General features: G+C 40.2%; 1 protein-coding gene across 2 annotated transcripts in view; it reads left to right on the top strand.

Moving 5' to 3' along the window:
* The window catches only part of LOC109916138 (EH domain-containing protein 3-like), a 40,223-nt gene that overhangs the window by 6,072 nt on the left and 13,581 nt on the right, over positions 1 to 20,570 (top strand). For both annotated transcript variants that reach the window (XM_048596451.1, XM_048596450.1), the window contains exons 2-3: positions 398 to 574; positions 18,274 to 18,371. In XM_048596451.1, the coding sequence (XP_048452408.1) occupies positions 398 to 574; positions 18,274 to 18,371 (275 nt within the window). The remainder of the gene's footprint in view (positions 1 to 397; positions 575 to 18,273; positions 18,372 to 20,570) is intronic.

Genomic DNA, 20,570 nt, shown 5'->3' with positions numbered 1-20,570 from the left:
AAATGTTAGTGTAGCCGGCAATAAATGTTAGTGTAGCCGGCAATAAAACCTGCATCCCACAAATATGCATTTTTAAAAGCACCACCACCTGGCCTGGTGGAATTAGAGTTCTGTCCTATTGAGCATTAGATTGGATTAGTATTCCGGTTAAAACGTCATTGTCTCCCTATGTGACACATTTTATGAACAAACTGCTTGAAAACTGTGCCTGCAGTGTTTGTAATCTTTGTAACTGCAAGACTCCTTCCATCAGCAAGGTGACTCCTATATATTTGTTTTATGACAATTCTGCTTACTGGCTATGGTGGAACTGCTATTAATTTTAGACTTGTTAATGATATAGTTATATCCTTTAGCCTTAATGGTGGAAAGCATTGATAATTTCTTTTTATCTCAGGTACCTTCTTGAACAAGATTTCCCAGGAATGAGGATTGGACCTGAGCCAACTACTGATTGCTTCATTGCTGTAATGAATGGGGATGTAGAAGGAGTGGTTCCTGGAAATGCTCTGGTGGTGGATCCAAAAAAGCCATTCCGGAAACTTAATGCTTTTGGCAATGCCTTTTTGAACAGGTTAGTGCACCTTCACTTTATAAGTTGGGGAATATGAGGTATGGCAAGCAAAATCAAATTTTGATTTCTCAAATCTGACTACATTTCAGCATTTCTGCTGGGCTAAGCAGCAGAAATCTCTCGAACACTTCAACTTTTGGTGCCTGTTTTGGAGATTGGCAGTAGAGGAAGAGGGCATTCCTTATTTGAACTTCTCTGGCAGCCATTCTCTCCTTGCCTCAAGTTTAGTTATTTTATCCATGTTTGGGTCAAAGCTGTAATGAGTTCAGGAGCTATGTGGCTCTGGCAGAGCTCACACTGGATGTCACTGAGCAGGTTACTGCTAAGCAAGTGCTGTTTCATAGCTATAAAATAAACCGAAGCATTGTGGATCCTGAACATCTAAAGCAAAAACAGAAATTGCTGGTGAATCTCAGTCCCGTACTCTATCCTGAAGAAGGATCACTGGACTAGATGTTAGCTCTGGTTACTGTCAGCAGATGCTGCCAGATCTAGCTTCTCCAACAATTCCTGCTTGATAGCATTGTTGAGGATACCTTCTGTCACCTGACTGATGATTGTGTATAGCTTGATGGAGTGATAATTGGCTGCGTTGGATTTGGGCTGCGTTGGATTTGTCCTGCCTTTTTTATACAAGATATAATGTGGGCAATTTTCCGCATGGTTAAGTGGATGCCTCCTCTTGGATAGAGGTGCTACCCTTTTCCAACAGCTAAAGAGGCTCATCCATGCTGAACTAGCTTTTTTCACTTTGAGAAGCTGATGAAGAAACGGATAGAACTCCTCAATCCGATCAGCCCAGATGTCATTGAATGACATCGCAAATTTGAAGGGCTGGATAGTATGATCCTAAACCCTATCTCCTTTTTTGTCTTCTGTGCATAAAGTACTGTAAGCAGATGGTTGTGATGTGACACCCTATAGTTGAATGACTGACGGTATTGCAGATATAGACCTAAATCCAACTATAACTTTCCTGTCACTTTGGTTATAAAGATGCCCTTGGTTTGAATCTAATTGGCAATATAACTTCAGTGCTTTTAGGATTGCTTTGTAATTTCACCATTTTGTTTATTTTGTTCAGGCTTTAGAATTGATCTCTAATCTTTATTAGAAAGCTTGACTCATTGTTTCAAAAGTGTTATTTGTGTGGTTTAGGACCATAAGATGAGAGGAGAAGTAGGCTGTTCAGCCCATTGTGTCCAATCTCTGTGAAATCATGGCTGATCTAATAATCCTGAATGCCACTGTCACTTTCCAGCCTTATCCACATAACTCTTTATCTCCTGACAACAGATATTTTAATCAATCTCTGCTTTTTGAATGTGCTTCTACAGCCCTCTGCAGTAATGAATTCTGTAAAATCACTACCATCTGAAAAGGAATTCCCACTCCTCACTGTTGGCCCTAATGGAAGACCCCTTACATTTAAGTTATCCTTTTGGTTCTAGACTCTCCAATAAGGGGCAACAACATTTTAGGGAGCTTGACAGGATTGATGCTAAGAATCTTGTGTTTCAGTAAAATCACCTGTCAGTCTAAGCATGACCTCTCCTATGCACTGTGGCATGAAGGATAGAGTAGTTGAATATTATTTGAATGGCGAAGAGTAGCTTTTCTGCAGCATAACAGGGATCTGTGAGTCCTTGTGTATAAATCTCAAAGCTAGCATCCAAGATAGACCTTAGGATTAGGGTAAAAGTTCGGCACAACACTGGGCTGAAGGGCCTGTGCTGTGCTGAGCTATACTGTTCTATGTTCTAAGTCGTGGGTAATGCGGAAAACCGAGTAAGTTGAACACTTCAAGTGCTGTTAGGGCAGGCAGCACATGCTAACCGGCCTGCAATGCCATTGTCACAGCAGAATAAAGAAAATAATCTCTGGTCATTATTTTAAGAGTCACCTGTTTGAACTGGATTTATTCTAGGAGAACTTTCTTTTTTCTCCTTGCGTTAGTCTTCAGAACACATCCTCAAAGTGATGGAAGCAGAGTCCTTGAATGTTTGTTTTGAAACCAGAGATTATTGATAACTAAGTGAAAGGTTGTCATGGTAGACGGGAATGTGGAACAATCTGATCAGCCATGTATGGTAGAGCAGGCAAGGGACCCAAATTCCTAATTTGTGTTTGTATTTGTTTAGCACACTTTTCCCTTGAAATTCCTCTTTGATCTGATGTCAATCTTTGGATAAATGTAACTTGATTCAATATCCCGTACTGAGACTTTATTGGCTGAAAATGTATGATTACCCAGACTTTGATATTGTTAAACACACTTTTTTTTTCTGTGATTCAATATGGCTGGGTCTGGAAATTTGGACCTCGTGCACCCTTTTTTAAAAAAAATTTATACTAAATTGCTTGAAAAGAAATCAAATTGAAAGTTAGAAAACTCCAGTTTTAGATGGAGACAGTGAATCACTTGAATGTAATGGAATGTAATTTTTAAAATATATTTTGCTAGTTGCTGCTTTTTAAACTGGCCATAGATTTTTCAGATTGCTACCTTGTCTCCTGAACCCTTTTTTTTAAATTCCCTATGTAAAAGCTGCATTCTAGTTATCTTTATCTTAATCTGTTCTGTTAATTTCCTCTAAAATCTGAGTCCTTGATCAATGCCTTTGTTTGAGATGAATTCCCAAGTCTGTCTTGTCTTTTGACAGAAACGCACATTTGAGCATTAGTGCACCCCTATTCTAGAGCTTGTACCACATACTTCCCTCATCAGTCCAAGTGTATCTGGTGTAGTTTAATCATGTCTGTTTGGCATTTTATCCAATTCATCTTCAATTTCTGAGCTGCTTCCTTTTGTGATTGACCTTCTGGATTCAGTGCCATCTGCAAACTTGGCTCTTGTGTTTAAACTTTATGAATTAGTCATTCACCTGAATGAGATGTTAGAGTCAGAGACATACAGCATGGCAACAGTCCCTTCAGTCCAACTCATCCATGCCAACCAGATATCCTAAATTAATCTAGTCCCATTTGGCCCATATCCCTCTTGACCCTTCCTATTTATATACCCATCCAGATGCCTTTTTAAATGTTGTAATTGTACCAGCTACTTCCTCTTCCTGTGGCATCTCATTCCATACATGCACCACCTTCTGCATGAAAATGTTGTCCCTTTGAAATCTTTTCCCTCTCACCTTAAACCTATGCCATCTAGTTTTGAACTCCCTACCTTGGCTATTCATCTTTTCCATGCCCTTCATGACCTTTCATACCTCCTAAGGCCACCCCTCAGCCTTTTTCCAGGGAAAAGAGCCCCAGCCTATTCAGTTTCTTGCTATAGTTCAAACCTTCCAACCCCAGCAACATCCTTGTAAATCTTTCCTGCACACTTAAGTTTAACAACATCTTTTCCATAGCAAGGAGACTAACTTCTGTCCCTTCTGTCCTGTGTACTGCCTGACTATGACGAATGAAATGTTATATTCTGATTTGGCCAGTTTCTCCTCTTAATCTATTAATCTGAATTCCCCCAGTCCTTAATATGCAGCTTAATCCATTTACCCTTTTACCATTTTGGTGCTAGATGTTTGGTTTTTTGTTGGCATTCTGCGGTGTTCCTAAAATTAAACAATTCTGAATAATTCCAGGGTGGATCTGTCATCATTTAAAGTGTTCCCTTTTTTTGATTGGTTTAAGCAGTGTTTTCAATGTTGCATTTATCGCAATAGACGCTTTTTTTATGTAAGTTACTAACATCTACATGCCAATAATTTTGAAAGGACTTCATTTAATGAGCAATAGCCAGAGATTAGACTCACCTAGTCTGCATGGCATTCCGTCACGTGCCATGGATTTATTCCCCATGTTGGGAGCTAAGGAATGGATTGGTACAGGGACAGTGGCAAAAGAAGATCAAAGTTTTTTTTATGAATGTTCATGCAGGCAGTGATGTGCGGATAGACTGACTTTCATTTTAAATTGTGCTTGTTAGACCTTTCTGATTAACTAAGGTGAGTTATGGCTTTTAACTTTTTGAAAACTTTTTCATTGGCTTTCAAACAGTTCCATTGCTAAACTTTTCTTTTACTGATTTGTTGTTTTTCCCTCAATAGTTGTAATCTTTATACATTTACAGAAAAGATTTGAGTTTGGACAATAGTTTTCCTTATCTTCACTTGCCTTTCTCAGGCAATTGAAAAAGACTAAGGTTTTAGAACTAAACTTAACAATTAAAATAAGGGTATTTGAATTGAATCGAGTCTGCATGACCTGTGGAAAGTTGTTTTCTTTGCCTCTAGTTAACTGAAACTAACTTCACTAAAATGTGATTTACATGTAGTGTGAGTTGGAAAAATGGCGATACTAAGTATTTGGTAGGTGGGGGAGAAAGATTTGAAAGCCATTGAGATGAGAGCACTAAAGAATTGCCTCTTTGAACTGAATGATCTTCTCTCCTGCTTTTAAGATCAAATGACCTTTTGCAGACATGGAAAATAGCTTAAACTTTAAATAGAATTCAAAAATGTTAACTTACAAACAAATATTCAATTACTGAAGTTGTGATGCCTTCTCTTCCTTTTTTTTTCTTTGTTTTGGTTTGAATGCTGACTGGCTATTGCCTCCAGTTTTCATAAACCAATCATTTTACTACTTTCCAAAATGTATATTGAAGCCCTTTTTATGTGAAATTTCTAGTTGTCCTGAATTCTGAACATTTCTAGGCCTTTTTTAGCTTTTTGGGAATTTAATGAACACCTGGATACATTGTTTTCCCCTTGCAGAAATTCTGTTAAATGTTGTGGAGGTCAGTCAGAATTGCAGTCTTAACATTATTTCAGAGCTTTGAGATATTCTATTGGTACTTTGATTCCAAATGCTTCAATCTTTTTGATTTATAGCACTGTTCATTTTTTTTCCTCACTCAGTCTCTGTTTATCTCTGGCCAGATAATTGACCAAGGATGAGAGATAATTGATTCTCCATGTAAATTTAGCAGTAATTGACTCCAATTTAATTTGGCAGGTAATGGCAAGAAGCCAGGAATTTTCAAATAAGAAGGCTGCTCTTGAGTGAGTGTAAATTTGGTCCAGGATTTTAAAAATGGTGTAGAACAGCCAATTGTCTCAAACCATGGCTTTATAATTAATAAAAACCAAAAGAACTGCGGATGCTGTAACTAATAATTAATGTTGTACAGAAATCAGGCTGCAGTTTTAAGTTTCCCCTTAAAACTAAAGCAAATGTATTTGGAAAATAAATGCAGTCCATTTAAACATCTTTGAGCATTTTGAATATATTTAGTAGAGTCTTTTTGAGCAGTCTAATACTGTAGTGAAATGCTATTGAGATGGTGACCTGTGTGGAAAATCTACAATGTGACAAAATTTAATTATCACCTATAGATGGAACCCCATGAATTACAGGTCTAGATACTAAATGCTGTTTTTCTGTCGGCAGGCAGACACTACACTGCTAATCCTTTAGACTCGATGAATCAAATGCCTATCACAGTAAAATACCCCATTTAAGAATGAGGCGTAATCAAAGGAGCAGGCAAAAATCTACTTTGTAATGCCAAAGACAGCCAAATGATATCGGCCTCCTTATCTCTGCATTCACAGCAGTTAAATGGGAATACTGGCTCTAAATAACCAGTACCAGACTTTCTGAATAATCACCAGACCAGATTTGCAGCTTAAACAAAATGCTCAGTTAAAGCTGTTCTATTAACAAATTCAAAGTTAACAAGGTAGTCTAATGTATATGGTTTAAACCCAGTCTTCTTAGCTTCTTGACCTTATTTGAAGAAAGGGACTATTAAGGGATAGGTCAAAAGGGAAATAAGATATAACTGGCAAGTTCTGTTTCTGTAATCCATAAGATCACAGGCACACAAGGATTGTACCTTGCTTGCTTTCTGATGACCCCAGTCAGTGCAAATAGTTGGTTCCAAGGACTACTCATTTGAGTCATAACTGATCTACACTAAAGAAAAAGGCCCTTTTGGTCCATTGTCTACACCTGTCAAAAACTGCTTAACAATTCTTGCCCTGTTTTCCAGCACTTGACCCATTGCCTTGTATGCCTTGGTTTCGCAAATGCAGATCTAAATGCTTCCTCAACATTGAGGATTTCAGTCTTTACCACCCTAGTAGGCAATGGAGTTCCAGACTCCCACACTCCCCATGAGGGGAAAAACTTTTTCACCCATCTCCTCTGAACCTTACCTTTAAACCTATGCCTCTGATCACCTTCCTGTCTATCCTATCTATGCCCCCTCAGAATTTTATACATCCAGTCTGTCCAAACTCTCCTCTTTTAACTGAAACTCTCCAGCCCAGGAAACCTTCTGGTAAATCTCCTCTGCACCCTCTCCAGTGCAGTCACACCCCTCCTATAATGTGGATTCCTGAACTGCATGCAATACTTCAGCAGCTGAGGTTTAACCACACTTTATGTAGTTCAAGCATAACATCCTGCTCTTAAACTCTTGCCTCAACTAATGCCACCTTGACTACTTTATCCACATGTTAAAAGACTGGTGGATGTACACACCAATGTCCCTTTGATTCTGTTTCTGGTGGTCCACCATTCATATTTCAATACCTTGTTTGTCATGGTCAAGTGCATCACTTCACTTGTATCCAATTTCATTCGCCACTGATCAGCCCATCTATGTCTTCCTGTAGTTTTGGGCTAGTCTCGCTATTTACCAGCCCAACAATCTTTTATTTGTACTGTCTGCAAACTTACTGATCAAACTTGCTCAGATTTGTAGCATCGATAGCCATAGATGATGTGCTGGAATACTGGCGGTTGGCTAACATACTAACATACCATTATTTAAGAAAGACAGTAAGGAAATGTCAGAGATCTATAGACCAGTGAGCCTGACATCATTGCTGGGCAAGTTGTTGGAGGGGATTCAGAGGGACTGGATTTACATGTATTTGGAAAGCCAAGGACCTGATTGGGGATAGTCAACGTGGCTTTTGGAGTTGGAAATTGCGTCTCACTAGAGTTTTTTTTTGGGAGAGGTGATTAAAGAGGATTGAAGGCCAAGCAGTGGTTATTGTCTATATGGACTTCAGTACAGCATTCAACAAGGCTCCACATGAGAGAACTAGCCATTTGGATACAGAACTGGCTTGAAGGTAGGAGACAGAGGGGGGATTGCTTTTCAGACTGGAGGCCTGTGACCAGCAGTGTGATACAAGGATTGGTGCTGGGTCCATGTTTCCTCATTCCTACATCGACTTGGAAGTCAATATAGGAAGCATACTTCATAAGTTTGCAGATGATAACAGCAAAATAGGTGGTGTAGTGGACTGCAGGGACAATGGGACCTAGATCGATGAGTTGACGGGCTGAGAAGTGGCTGATGGAGCTTAATCTAGATAAATGTGAGATGCTACAATTTTGGTAAGGCAAATCAGTAGGACTTTTACGTTTCATGGTAAAGTCCTAGGGAGTGTTGCTGAACAAAGACCTTGTAGTGCACTTTCTTTGAAAGAGGGGTCACAAGTAGACAGGGTAGTGAAGAAGACATTTGGTATGCTTGCCTTTATTGTTCAGTGCATTGAATATGGGAATTGGAAGATCATGTAGTGGTTGTATAGGAAACTATGTTGTTAGATTGTTAGGCCACTTTTGGAACACTGCTCAATTCTGGTCTCCCTGCTATAGGAAAGATGTTGTGAAACTTGATAGGGTTCAGAAAAGATTTAAACAAATGTTGCTAGGGTTAGAGGGTTTGAGCTATAGGGAGAGGCTGAATGGGCTGGGAATATCTGCCCTGGAGGCTAAAGGGTGACCTATAGCAGTTCATGAAATCATGAAGGGCATGGATAAGGTGAATAGTTAAGGCCTTTCCCTAATGTAGGGGAGTCCCCATGACCTGTTAACACTTGGTCATCTGCCATCTGCTTGGGCATAATTTACTCTGTATGGAGTTGAAGCATCAGTAGAGTACTTTGAACAAGAATCTGTGTGACTAACTTCCAGGCCTGGCCTCAAACAAGATCAGTTTGTTCTTTCTCTTTGCACCAGCTGCTCTTCTCCATTCAAAGGTCACTTACTGCTCCCAGCTTAGTTTACAGTTCCATTTTTTTTAATTGAGCCTGATCTGCCAGTCAAGAAGACTGGTGATACCTTCTAAACACCCTGTTTAGAATCATAGATGTACAGCACAGAAACAAATCCTTCAGTCCTACTTGTCCGTGCTGACCAGATATCCTAAATTAACTTAGGCCCATATCCCTCTTAAACCCTTGGTATTCGTATACCCATCCAGATGCCTTTTAAATGTTGTAATTGTACCAGCCTTCACAGCTTCCTCTGGAAGCTAATTCCATACATGCACCACCCTCAGTATGGAAAAAAGTTGCCCTTAGGTTCCTTCTTAAATCTTTCCCCTCTTGCCTTAAACCTATGCCCTGTAGTATTAGACTCCTGCACCTAAGAAATGACTAAACAAAAATCACCCTATCCGTGCTCTTCATGACTTTACAAACATCTATAAATCCGATGTTACACAGTACTGGAAGAAGTGGGTCTTGAGTCCAGGTCTGCTGGCCCAGATTACGTGTGTGATGTCTGTCTCTAAGCCTGCTTGACAGCTGCCTTTAGTCAAGAATCTCTCTACCTCTGCTTCAGGAATATTTTGATGAATCCGCCTTCACTGCTTCAAAAGACTCCAGCCAAGAGAAAATCCTCCTTGTCTTTCCCATAATATCAGCAGAGCATTAGAATAGGAGTTGGCCATTCAGCCCCACAATCCTGTTCTGCCATTCAGTTAGATCATGGCTGATCACCTGCCTCCATTACACTTTCTCACACTGACTCCATTAAGTGATATGGAACTAGTCTCCAGAAACCTGTTGATTGGTCTGATCATGCTCAATTGCTGTACTTCTGCATCTCCACGGGGTAGAAAATTCCAAAGTTTCACCTCCGTGTGAAGAAATACCTCCCCTCTATCTTAAATGGCCTGCCTCTTCTGCTAAGATAATATCCCTTGAGTTTGAGCCTTAGCAACCAGGGTAGGCATCTTCTTTACATCCACCCTGTTAGGGCACTGTAAAGTATCAAGTCCAGAAGATCATCCCTCACTTCTCAAAACTCTGGGAATGCTGATCCAGTTTTCTTGAATCTCTCTCATCAAAAAGTCCCACCATCCAAAGGATTAACCTCCATTGCACACCCTTTATGGCAAAATCTATTCCCTCTTGATTTAAAGGGAACAAAACTGCATACAATGATTGCGGCTCTACAGAACTTTACTGCAGGAAAACATCTTTATATCCATACTTCAATCTCCTTTGTAGTGAAGCCTATTGTGCCATTTGTCTTTGTAATTGTTCACATTAACTTAGTGACTCAAGCAAGGGTAATTAGGTCTTTTGGACACCTTTTATTTTCCATCATTTGCAGTTTTATACAATATTCTGCTTTATATACCAGCGTGAATAACTTCACATTTATCCACATTTCATCTACAAAGTTCTATCCAATTCATTTGCCCTCTTTGACTGTTTGTCACCTTGTCAAAAAACTCCGCTAAATTTGTCAGATGTGACCTGCTCTTGATAAAGCCATGTTGACTCTGTCAAGTAAAACTTGTTTCTCCTGTAAGTGTACATTTATCATATCCCATATTATGGCCTCCATCAGTTTCCCACAATTGCTGTCAAGCTAACGAGTCTAGTTTTCATGGGTTAACCTTTGCCCCTTTCTTAAACAACTGTTTCATATTTGCAATCCTCTGGACTCCTAGGACTAACCCTGTATTCAAAGAGGCCTAGAAAATTTCTGTCAACAGCTAGGTAACTTATTCCTAGCCCTTCAGTCTAGGCTGTATCCCATCCTGACCTGGTGATTTCTCTACCTGGAGTACTGCCAACGTTTTTAGCACCTCTTCTTGATCTATAATTATACTGCTCAGTTGCTCAAAGCTCACATTTTCAGCTAGGCCATTGTTACCATCTTCTAATTTGGTAAAAACAGAAACGCAGACTCATTTTGTACCTCTGCTGTATCCTTTACTTCAGTGAGCAGCTTACCCTGCTTGTTCCTTATGAACCCCTCAGTATCCTTCACTAGTCTTTTGCTATTAATGTCTTGAACATTTTTATGACCTGATTTAGTATAACTTACCATTGCTTCCTCTTATCCTAAATTAGACGTACTCTTCCTGATTGCTGTTATTCTAGTGTGCGTTGTATGCCTCCCCTTTTCTTCCTTATTTTCTCTATCATTAGTCTTCCAGGGTGCTGTAACTTTGGATACCCTGTATTTTTATTTCTTGTAGGTATTTACTTGAGCCCTATCCATCTATCTCTTGAAATCTTCCAGGGAGATGGCCTAGTGGTATTATCGCTGGACTGTTAATCCAGAGACCTGGATAACATTCTGGGGACCTGGATTTGCATCCTGCCATAGCAGATGGTGGAATTTGAATTCAATAAAATATCTGGAATTAAGAATCTAATGATGACCATGAATATACTGTTGATTGTCAGAGAAACCCATCTGGTTCACTAATGTCCTTTTTAGGGAAGGAAACTGCCACCCTTGCCTGGTCTGGCCTACATGTGACTCCAGATCCACAGCAATGTGGTTTATTCTGAACTGCCGTCTCGGCAATTAGGGATGGACAATAAATGCTGCATAGCCAGCAAAGTCCTCATCCCATTAATGAATAAAGAGGGGGGGGGAAAAAAATTCATCCACTCTTTATCCCATAAAAATGCATTTCCAAGCAACCTGCTCCAGTTCAACTCTTAGACCCCTAAAATCTTCCCTTTTTCTAGTCGGGAAGCTTAACCATTAGGTTTTTTAAACCTCTTCCAACTGAATATTAAACTCTGCTATATCCCACATGCTCCCCCACTTCATTCCCCACAATGTACTGTTCCATAAAGGTCTCCTGCACAAATTACAGAAATTTCTCTCCTTCCTTGCCCCACACGCTACCTTTCCCCTCCAATCTACCCTAGGGAATTGAAATTACCAACTATCCCAATCCTACTTGTCCTGCAGGTTTTCATAATCTGCTTGCAAATTGTACCTTCTACTTCCTCATGACTATTTAGAGCAATCTTCAGGCACTTCCAAGCATTGGGAAAGTACCATTTTTAGCAGTGCTTTTGCAGATTCCCCAGGTCCAGTGACATGAAAGGTGATCCAACAGTCTCTATGATGCAATTGGTCAGTGTGTTTGGCGGTTAGCCAAAAGTTGGTGGCCTGAAACCAACGTGGGTGAAACCATGGATGTTTTGGGGTTAGTCACAGCACCCGGGACCTGTGTTTGATTCCACCCCAGCGACACGGTGGCTCAGTGGTTAACCCTGTTCCTCCCACAATCCAAAATGTGCAGATTAGGTAGATTGGCCATGATAAATTGCCCATGTTCTGGGATGTGTAGATTAAGTGGAATATAGGGGGATGGGTCTGGGTGGAATGCTCTGAGGATCAGTATGGGCTTATTGGGCCAGAGGGCCTGTTTTCACACTGTAGGGATTCTATGATGCTATGACTCCAGACTATCTGGATATCTGCATATACTCCCCATGTCTGCATGGGTCCTCTGGTTTCCTCCTGCTGTCCAAAGATGTGCAGGTTAGGTGAATTGGCCATGGTAAACTGCCGGTAGTGTCCAGGGATGTGCAGGCAAGGTAGATTAGCCACGGGAAATGTCAGGTTACAGAGATAAAGTGGGAGGGGTGGTTTTGGGTGGGAGGGTCGGTGTAGGCTTGATGGGCCAAATAGCCTGCTTCCACATTGTAGGGATTCTATTATTCTAACAGCAGTGCCTGAACCTGAGCTGTTTCCTCGTGTCTCAATTGGCTCCACTAGTTACACCTCTTGTTGATTGCCTGACCCATTCTTCAGTAGCTGAACCACGAGCACAAGGCATTTCTGAAACTGAATCTGCCATCCAGCTTGATCTAGAAAGTAGCTCCTCAGATTGAAGGTTCACATCCAGCAAAAAAAAACTGACTAAGCACAAGTGGTGGATGGCAGAAGAATACAAGTTCCAATGGTTAGCTGATCTGCTTTAGTGAAGTGGAGACTGCCTGTGTACATCGATCATGCACACAAGGCCTGATTGCACTTGTAGCCAAGAATGGACAGGTGCTCTTGAAGAGCATGGGTTTTTGATATTTGCAAGGGCACTTCAAGAGACTGTCTTTGATCCATTCTGCAAATAGATACCTGCTGCAAACTTAGCACAACCCCAACCTGCCAAGAGATTTTTAAAAAGTCATTTGGTAACTAAGGTATTAGGAGTAGATGAAATTCCCCATCATAGTATGATTATAATATGGCGGAAACATCAGGGAGGCCTCATTTCCCTCTTCTCAAAGGCAGATCATCCCAGCATATCTGTCTTGTGCAGTAAGACCATGTTTGAGAAAGGGTGATTGCAGCAACCTCAAATTTCCTTTGGAGGTTGGGGCTACTGAAAAGTACAACCTTCAGCAGGGTTTTCCAAAAGTAGGGCTTTGAGAAAGCCCCTGGGAAGAATTTGTACATCCAATATCTTGTTGCTGGCAATCTGAATGTGTGAATAGAACAGAGCATATGGCAACCAGGGTTCTGCATGCTTCCATTTTCTCCAGCTACTGTCTGTCCACCTGTGACAGACTGTGTAATTTAAGAGACTTTTCAGTTACCTGAGAACTTGGCTTTTTAAGTGTGGAAGCAAGTCATTCTCTACCACATGGGACTGCCTGCAAGGAAGACCCTAGGATCACTGAACTGGTGTGGTCTTAGCTAACCTGATCTATCCCTTCAATTTTTAACAGCAGCTCAATATTTCCATGTTTACTTGTTTCTTGGCGTGGGAGGTAGGAAACTTGAGTTTAAGCCCCACCTGCTCCAGAAATGTGGAATAGCATATTTTTAAACAGGTTGATTAGGAAATGCACACTTTTTTCAGAAAAACATGTAACATTAACTTAAAGGATATAATCCCAAAGGAGGCTGTTAAAACAGGCAGACCTGCCTACAAGTCATTGAAGGTGGCATGAATTTTTTGTTTTTGAAATGCAGGGTTCTTGGGTAGACTTGTAAAACTACAAGCCTAAGCCCCAAGCTGTACAGCCTAATCAACAATTATGTTGGTTGTCTTGAATCCTGTTGCGAATATTCATACACCACGTTCGTTCAGTGTGGTGAACAGTCTGACCTGACAATCGCAGTCACATGTTGGGGTGTCTTTGTGGAGGTGGTGTGATTGCCTTGCATAATGTGTAGATCCTGTTGAGAGTAGACCACAGGTTTCAAGGGTGGCCAAACCTTAGCTACTGTACTGTCGAATCACTTGGCAAATATTTGCCAATGTTTGTGTCTGCCCAGAGTGTCAAAATTCACAAGCAGCGTCACTTCAGACAAGAGACTCCAGTTGTGAAAACCAATCTGAAAAATACTGAAGATGTTCATAGCTTTGCAGTCTGAGTTGGATTCAAAACCATCCAACTCTTCTTTTCAAGCATCAAAAGGTGGAAAGTTAGATGGGACTGAAATTCATTGTAATGAGTTGACTACAGTGTACCACTTTTTTTTTTCTAAAGCTGCTCCTGTAAGTGTCACTGGCTGTAGCATTTAATTCCATGCCTAATTCGTCTTGAAGGTGATTGGCTACAGCTCACTGTGATATAGGTATATTAGCTTGTTGCTGGGTTAAAATCCTGCAACTCCCTAACAGCAGAACTCGTGATTTATGTTTCCAAGCCAGGATGTTGTGTGGCTTTGAGGGGAACTTGCTGGTAGTGTTCTCTTCCATCTTCCTATAGTTGGTCAATTTTGTGGGCTTGGAAGGTTCTGTTGAAGGAGTCTTGGTGAGTTGTTGCATTCACTTTGCAGATAGTATGCAATGATCCCACGGTACTGTAGTGGACAGAGTGCCTATTGAAGGTATTAAGTTGGCAGATCATCATATCTCTTTGGCAGTTGGATTGGACAATAAATGTTGGCTTAGCCAGAACTGAGAAATGAAAGAATAAGTGCCACATTCATTTCTCTTCAGCTCACTCAATCTTTCTCTCCACGTTTGAAGCGAACATTACTTTTTTTTTCTGTACCAATGTTCCAATTTTTTTTGTGGTTTAAGATCCAAAAAAACTTCACATTTGTTCTCTGTGCTTCCGTGATGCTTGCTTGAATTTAAATCAACCCCCAGTTTGGAGATCTGAACAGGGATGTTTCCGGCAGATGTAGTTGCTAGAGTTGACATCAACTCGGTTCCCACGTCCTGCAAGCACCATGCAAGTAATACACTCCCTTCCTATGCAGCATGTTTCATGCATGAAGAATTAGATGTAAAATTAAATTGCCTAATTTCAATTGAACTGTGTTCTTGTTTCTTCCTACTGTTTATCTGAATTTCACCTTCAGAAATTCCTGTTTTGGAACTGTTCTTTAATTTTTTGTTCCTGTTTCACTTTGCCTTGCCACACTATAGTCTTGTACTTAGTTTGAAGTCATGTCATCTTTCTCAACTTCTCCCTTTTGGTGACATTGAGTTTTAGTGCCTGCCTGTATTTTTAATCGATTTTGTTAAAATGTAACTTTATATCCACAGCAAAATGCATACTGCTGATAGAAGGTTTTTTATTTTTAGATACTGTTGCTAATTATAAATCTGTCACTACATTACAAGTTTTAATCTCTTATTATTGGTTTGACTTTGAATGATAGGTGGAAGTGGATGCAATTTTTTTTCTTTTACCTTTCTTAGTCAAATCAGTTTGAAATCAAAACATTAATATTTGCGTGGAGATAAGAATTCTGTGCTGGGATTTGGAATTGCTACCCCTCCATGATTTTACTTTTTTGTTCTGGGGACATGGGTATCACTGGCAAGACTAGTTTATTGCCTATTCCCCAATCCTCCTTGAAGGTGGTGGTGGACTGCTGCAGTCCATCCAGTGTAAGGACACTTTTCAGTGCTGCTCAGAAATAAATTCTGACCATGAAAGGACAATAAATAAGGGATTGTGCATAACGTCGAGGGGAACTTGAACATAGATTAGAGTTTACTTGGAATTTTTTTCCAGAACCTGATGTAAATTCAGGTAAGAGTTTCTGGGGGAAAACCACATGTACAACCACTTGTGAAGTTTCCATTGAAGTTGCGCTGGGAATCCCTACAGTGGTTTGATTGTCGCTGGGGAATTTTTCTTCATTTCAGTGGGTGTATATTAGTATCACTTGATTGCCGAAGACTTTGGGTGATCAAAAGTGAAAGTGTGGAATTACAAGTTTCCATCCAAAGAAAACCAAAACGTGGAAGAAGTAATTTCAAGGCTGCTACTTAATCAAAGAATTTGGTGCCATTAAGAGTTAGTCCAGCTTCTATTTTTAAGAAAAACTGGCCTTTCAGGAATTGAAGCCCACTATTTAAATTGTCACAACTGCCAATGCAAGTTAGGTGAAGGAATTTTTTTTACTTGGTTAACTTTTATCTGTAAAATGACTGAACCTGTGCTTCACTGGCCACTCTTAGTTCTCTCCGGGCAACTGAGTAACTTGTTTGATTTTACAGATTCTTAAAATCTAATTTTAAGAATGCTGTTTAACTACAGATCTTGTCTAATGACAAATCACTGTGCTACTATCTGCTCCATGTCAACACTGATGTTAACTGACTCCTTTATTACTAAAGGACCATCCCCCTCGAGACCAATCTTTCTTTTGTGATTTGCTGTAAAGACACATGCATTACAAACCAGACCCAGAGGTTACTTCCATCTGTCTTCAACCATTTCCCTTATTTCCCATCATACCAATGTTAGGAACACTAGTAGAAGTGGGCCACGGCCTTGATCGTTTGCATTACTTCCTCAGGTTCCTTTTTTTCCATACTTCCTTGTGGCGAACACCACCAGTTGGCAAGAGTTGTCCCTTCCAGAAGCTGCATCCAAGTCCGTTTCTTAAGAATGAGGAAATGCTTCAGGGAGTTTTCAAGATGTCTCCTTTGTCCTCCCATCATTTTTGTGCCTTCCTTGAGCTGGATGAAGAGAAGTGTTAGTTGTTAAATTCTTAAATTCTAAGCATGTATCAATGATTTTTGTATCATTTAAGTTATTTTTGAAGTGATCTCTCCAGGAGAAGCTGATATTGTGTTTCAAAAGGTTCATCCTTGCTCCACACTGGTTTGAGGCCTATACTGTGTGTCTATATATTGCCGTGATGACACTGCAGAAACCAGTGTTTCATGCTGGGGAACTTGGGATCAGGTGTAGGCCTTTCAATGAGATCGTGATTGACCTGTGGCCTAACATCATACACTTGCCTTTTGGCCCATATCCCTTAGTCCTTTTGTTCAAAAAAAGGAGGTTTTATCTGTCTTGGATCTAAGTTGACTGACCCATCATCCACTGTTTATGGGAAAAGTTCCAAACATCTATCACCCTTGACTTGTAGTTACCTACTTCAGCAATGTTCCCCCAACTGAAATAATGCTGTGAGAGGGGTGTATAATTTCAAATTGCTAATTTACTGTATGACTGATAATTTTGCCCAAAATGTGGCTTGTCATTGTACTGTTCCCACATACTCTTTTTTTTTTGTATAGTCATTAGCATGGTAAATGAGTGGAGACATCCAAATTTGAGTGCAAAGATAAAATGGAAATTCAACGCAGATCTCTAATCTTGGATAAAACAAAACTGCAGATGCTGGAGATCTGAAACCAAAACACACTGCTGGAGAAACTCATCTGTGGGAAGAAAGAGTTAACATTTCGAGTATAACTGTTGAATTCTTGTAAAGAGTCACCAGACTCAATATCAAGTCTGCTTTCTTCCCATGGATGCGGCCAGATCTGAGTTTCTCCGGTAATTTCTGTTGTATTTAATCTTGGTTTGATTTGTCCATTTGATCCATTCCTGCAGTTTTAATAGGGGGGCATGGGGAAAACTAGAAAGCATTCTGTGATAGAAGATGCAACTCTAAAGGTAATCAAATAAAGGGACCTGGGAATGTACTTGCATAAATATTGAAGACCTGCAGGGCAGTTTGAGGAAGCCATTAAGACCATTGAGATCTTGAGCTCCAAAATGAAGTGTACAAAACAAAAAAAGCTTATGATGAGCCTATATAAAACACTGGTTTGGCCTCCACTATAATATCAGAAATGTGCAGAGTTGTACATTTCAGAAAGAATGCAAAGATATTAGTGTTGAAAGATACTTGCCACGTATTTTGGATGAGAGGCTGCAGATACAAGACTAGATTAGCAAAGCTGGGCTTGTTGTCCTCAAAAGAAGAGTTTGAGATTTAATCAAAGCCTTCAAAATAACATACAGGGTAGATGAGGAGAAACTTCCCATTTGGAAGGGTTGATGTAAAGGTTTTTAAGATGATTGCTTCTATCGCTAATTTGGACATCTGGGAAGTACTTTTCTTACAAAGCAAGAGTTTAGGATCTGGAATGCATTAGCTGTCAGTGTGATGGAGACAAATTTTATTCCAGGCCTGCAAAAGCAAATTGGATAATCACCTAGAGGGAATGCTTGCAGGATCATGGAAGTCAAGGGTATAGGACCAATTGAAAAGGCAGCACCAATAGAATAGGCCAAATGGTCACCACTACTTACTCTTGCAAGATTTAAGTCTCATATTTCTGTACAAATGAAAAATATGGCAAAATGGTTTAGTCAGAAATAGCAGCATTAGATCAGCAAGCCTTATGCTTGATGGAAACTGAAACACCCACACTTATTTTTGTCTTCCAGATTTATGTGTGCCCAGTTGCCAAACCCAGTGCTTGAAAGCATTAGCATCATTGACACTCCTGGCATCCTATCTGGAGAGAAGCAGCGTATCAGCCGAGGTGAGGTTGTGAGAGACTTTTTTTTGTTTTGTTTTTGGTTTAAAACTTTTAAAGTCTCTTGTTTACTGTATGTGAGTTCATTGCCGGACCCTCTTATTTTACTGCTGTGGCTTTGTATTTTAATTTAAACTTGAGAAAGAACTAGGAAATAAAACTTTTCAACACTAATGTTAATATATAACAAATGCGAGGATGAGAGCTACATTAATTTTTTTTCCAGTATGTAGGAACTCTTAATTGTTTCTTCCTTTTGAACACAGGACAGAATTTAGCTCAGCAAATTATTTCTCCTGAAATAACTTGCATTGCCAAGTATGCTGCATGAGCCCTCTTTTCACCATCTGATTTTATTCTTTAATTGTGTGACAGTTTATTTTGCCATATTTTCCTTTTGTATACAGCTTTGCATTTGACTTTTTATGTGGATTATATATTGCTTTCATCAGCCTAATTGTCTTTTACTTCCATTTTGCGCACTCTCTCTATTTTTAAAGATGCGTATATGTGATATCTTCTAGCCTGAAGGGAAAGTGGCTAAAAATTGTCATTTTTCTACAAATGTTGCTTGACCTAAAATGAAGAATGATTTCAGCCTTTTCTTCTATTGAATGGTGGGGTTTGTTTTAGATATGCAGTGCTGTTGCTTGCTCAGATGCAGGGTTGGTTAGTAGGTAAGCAGTGCTATATCCAGAGAGTTGTAAAACCAATACCTTCACTGTTACAGGCAGCTTTTTGTTCTGCTCCACCGGTGAACTCTTTAGTTCTCTGAATCTGCCTTGGCAAATCACCTGACACCACATTGATTCATCTGTTCTTTGCACTGGTGATGGTGGATAACACCTAGTTTTGAAGGGTACTTTCTTTTCTTGTTAATTCCTTGAGGTAATGCTGGCACATTGCAACAATGTCTTCTGTTTGTTTAATGTAGGGTGTATTTGCATTTGCACAGAAACCATGAATTCGTCAGTATGGTGAAATGCTCCTCCCTTGTCCACCATCCACAAGGCATATGCTTTGGGGAGTCAGGAGAGGAGTTGCACACTGGGATTCCCACTTTCTCTCAGGGTCTGTATTTATGATTAGCCTAGTATAGATACTAGTCAATAGCAACCACCTGGATGTTAATAGTAGGGGATTCAGTGACGCTAATGCCAGTGAATTTCAAAGGACGATGGTTATATTCTGTCCTGGTGGAGACATGTTTTTCACAAAATAACTAACAGCATTTGCCACTCCTCTGCCAAAGACTGGATATTTTCTAGGTCTTGCTGCATTTGTGCAGTGTTTTGGGCAAATACTGATTTCAGTATTTGTGTAGTCACACATGGTACGGAATACCTCTACCTTTTGACCTTGTGGCCAGAAGATCATTGAAGCAGCTGAAGATTGTTGGGCCTAGGACATTAACCTGAGCAATTTCTGCAGAGACATCCTGGAGTTGAGATGATTGACCTACGACAACCACTGCCATCTTCCTTTATGCCAGCCACTATTCCAACCAGGAGAGTTTTCCCACCCTCGCTGACTCCAGTTTTGCTGGAACTACTTGATGCCACACTTCGTCAATTGCAGCCTTGACATCACTTCTCCTCACCTCACTCGTCCATGTTTGGACCAAGACCGTAATGAGGCGAGGATGTTCTGGCTATTGAGGGAGTACAAATGATAGGTGGATTGAGTCCAGTAACACTTCTCCAGAAGTTGGATGTTAACTGCCTTCTGTCAACAGATGCTGCCAGACCTGAGTTTCTCCAGCGCTTTGTTTTTACTTTAGATTTCCAGCATCCACAGTTTTTGGTTTTGTTTTGCCAGTTTGTTTCCTGGGATGGCAGGGCTGACGTATGGGGAAGAGATAGGTTTGAGACTTGATCCTATAACAGCATCAAAAAACAGGGTAAATGCAGCAAGAATGTTCTTGGTGACCAGAGAGTACAGAACTGAGTCAGCCTAAAGAGAAGAGTATGCCTTTAGTACAAATGAGGATTTTCTTGTGAGCATGTGGAATTGTCAAAGGAAGCCATTAAAATCAGGACATTGAAAAGTTAAGAGATGCACATAATAGTTCTTAGGATTAAGGGATCAAAAGGATACAAGGATAGAGCAGGAACAGAATATTGTGCGTATGATTAGCCACTATCAGTGGCTGAGCCAGCTTGAGGGCCTGGATGGCCTATGTCTATGGTGCATGTATGTGTCTCT

This window comes from Rhincodon typus, chromosome 5 (assembly GCF_021869965.1).
Source record: "Rhincodon typus isolate 14 chromosome 5, sRhiTyp1.1, whole genome shotgun sequence".
In the NCBI taxonomy this organism is placed as follows: Eukaryota; Metazoa; Chordata; class Chondrichthyes; order Orectolobiformes; family Rhincodontidae; genus Rhincodon; species Rhincodon typus.
Note: the sequence above shows the minus strand (reverse complement) of the source record. Positions and strands in the feature narration are given on the sequence as shown.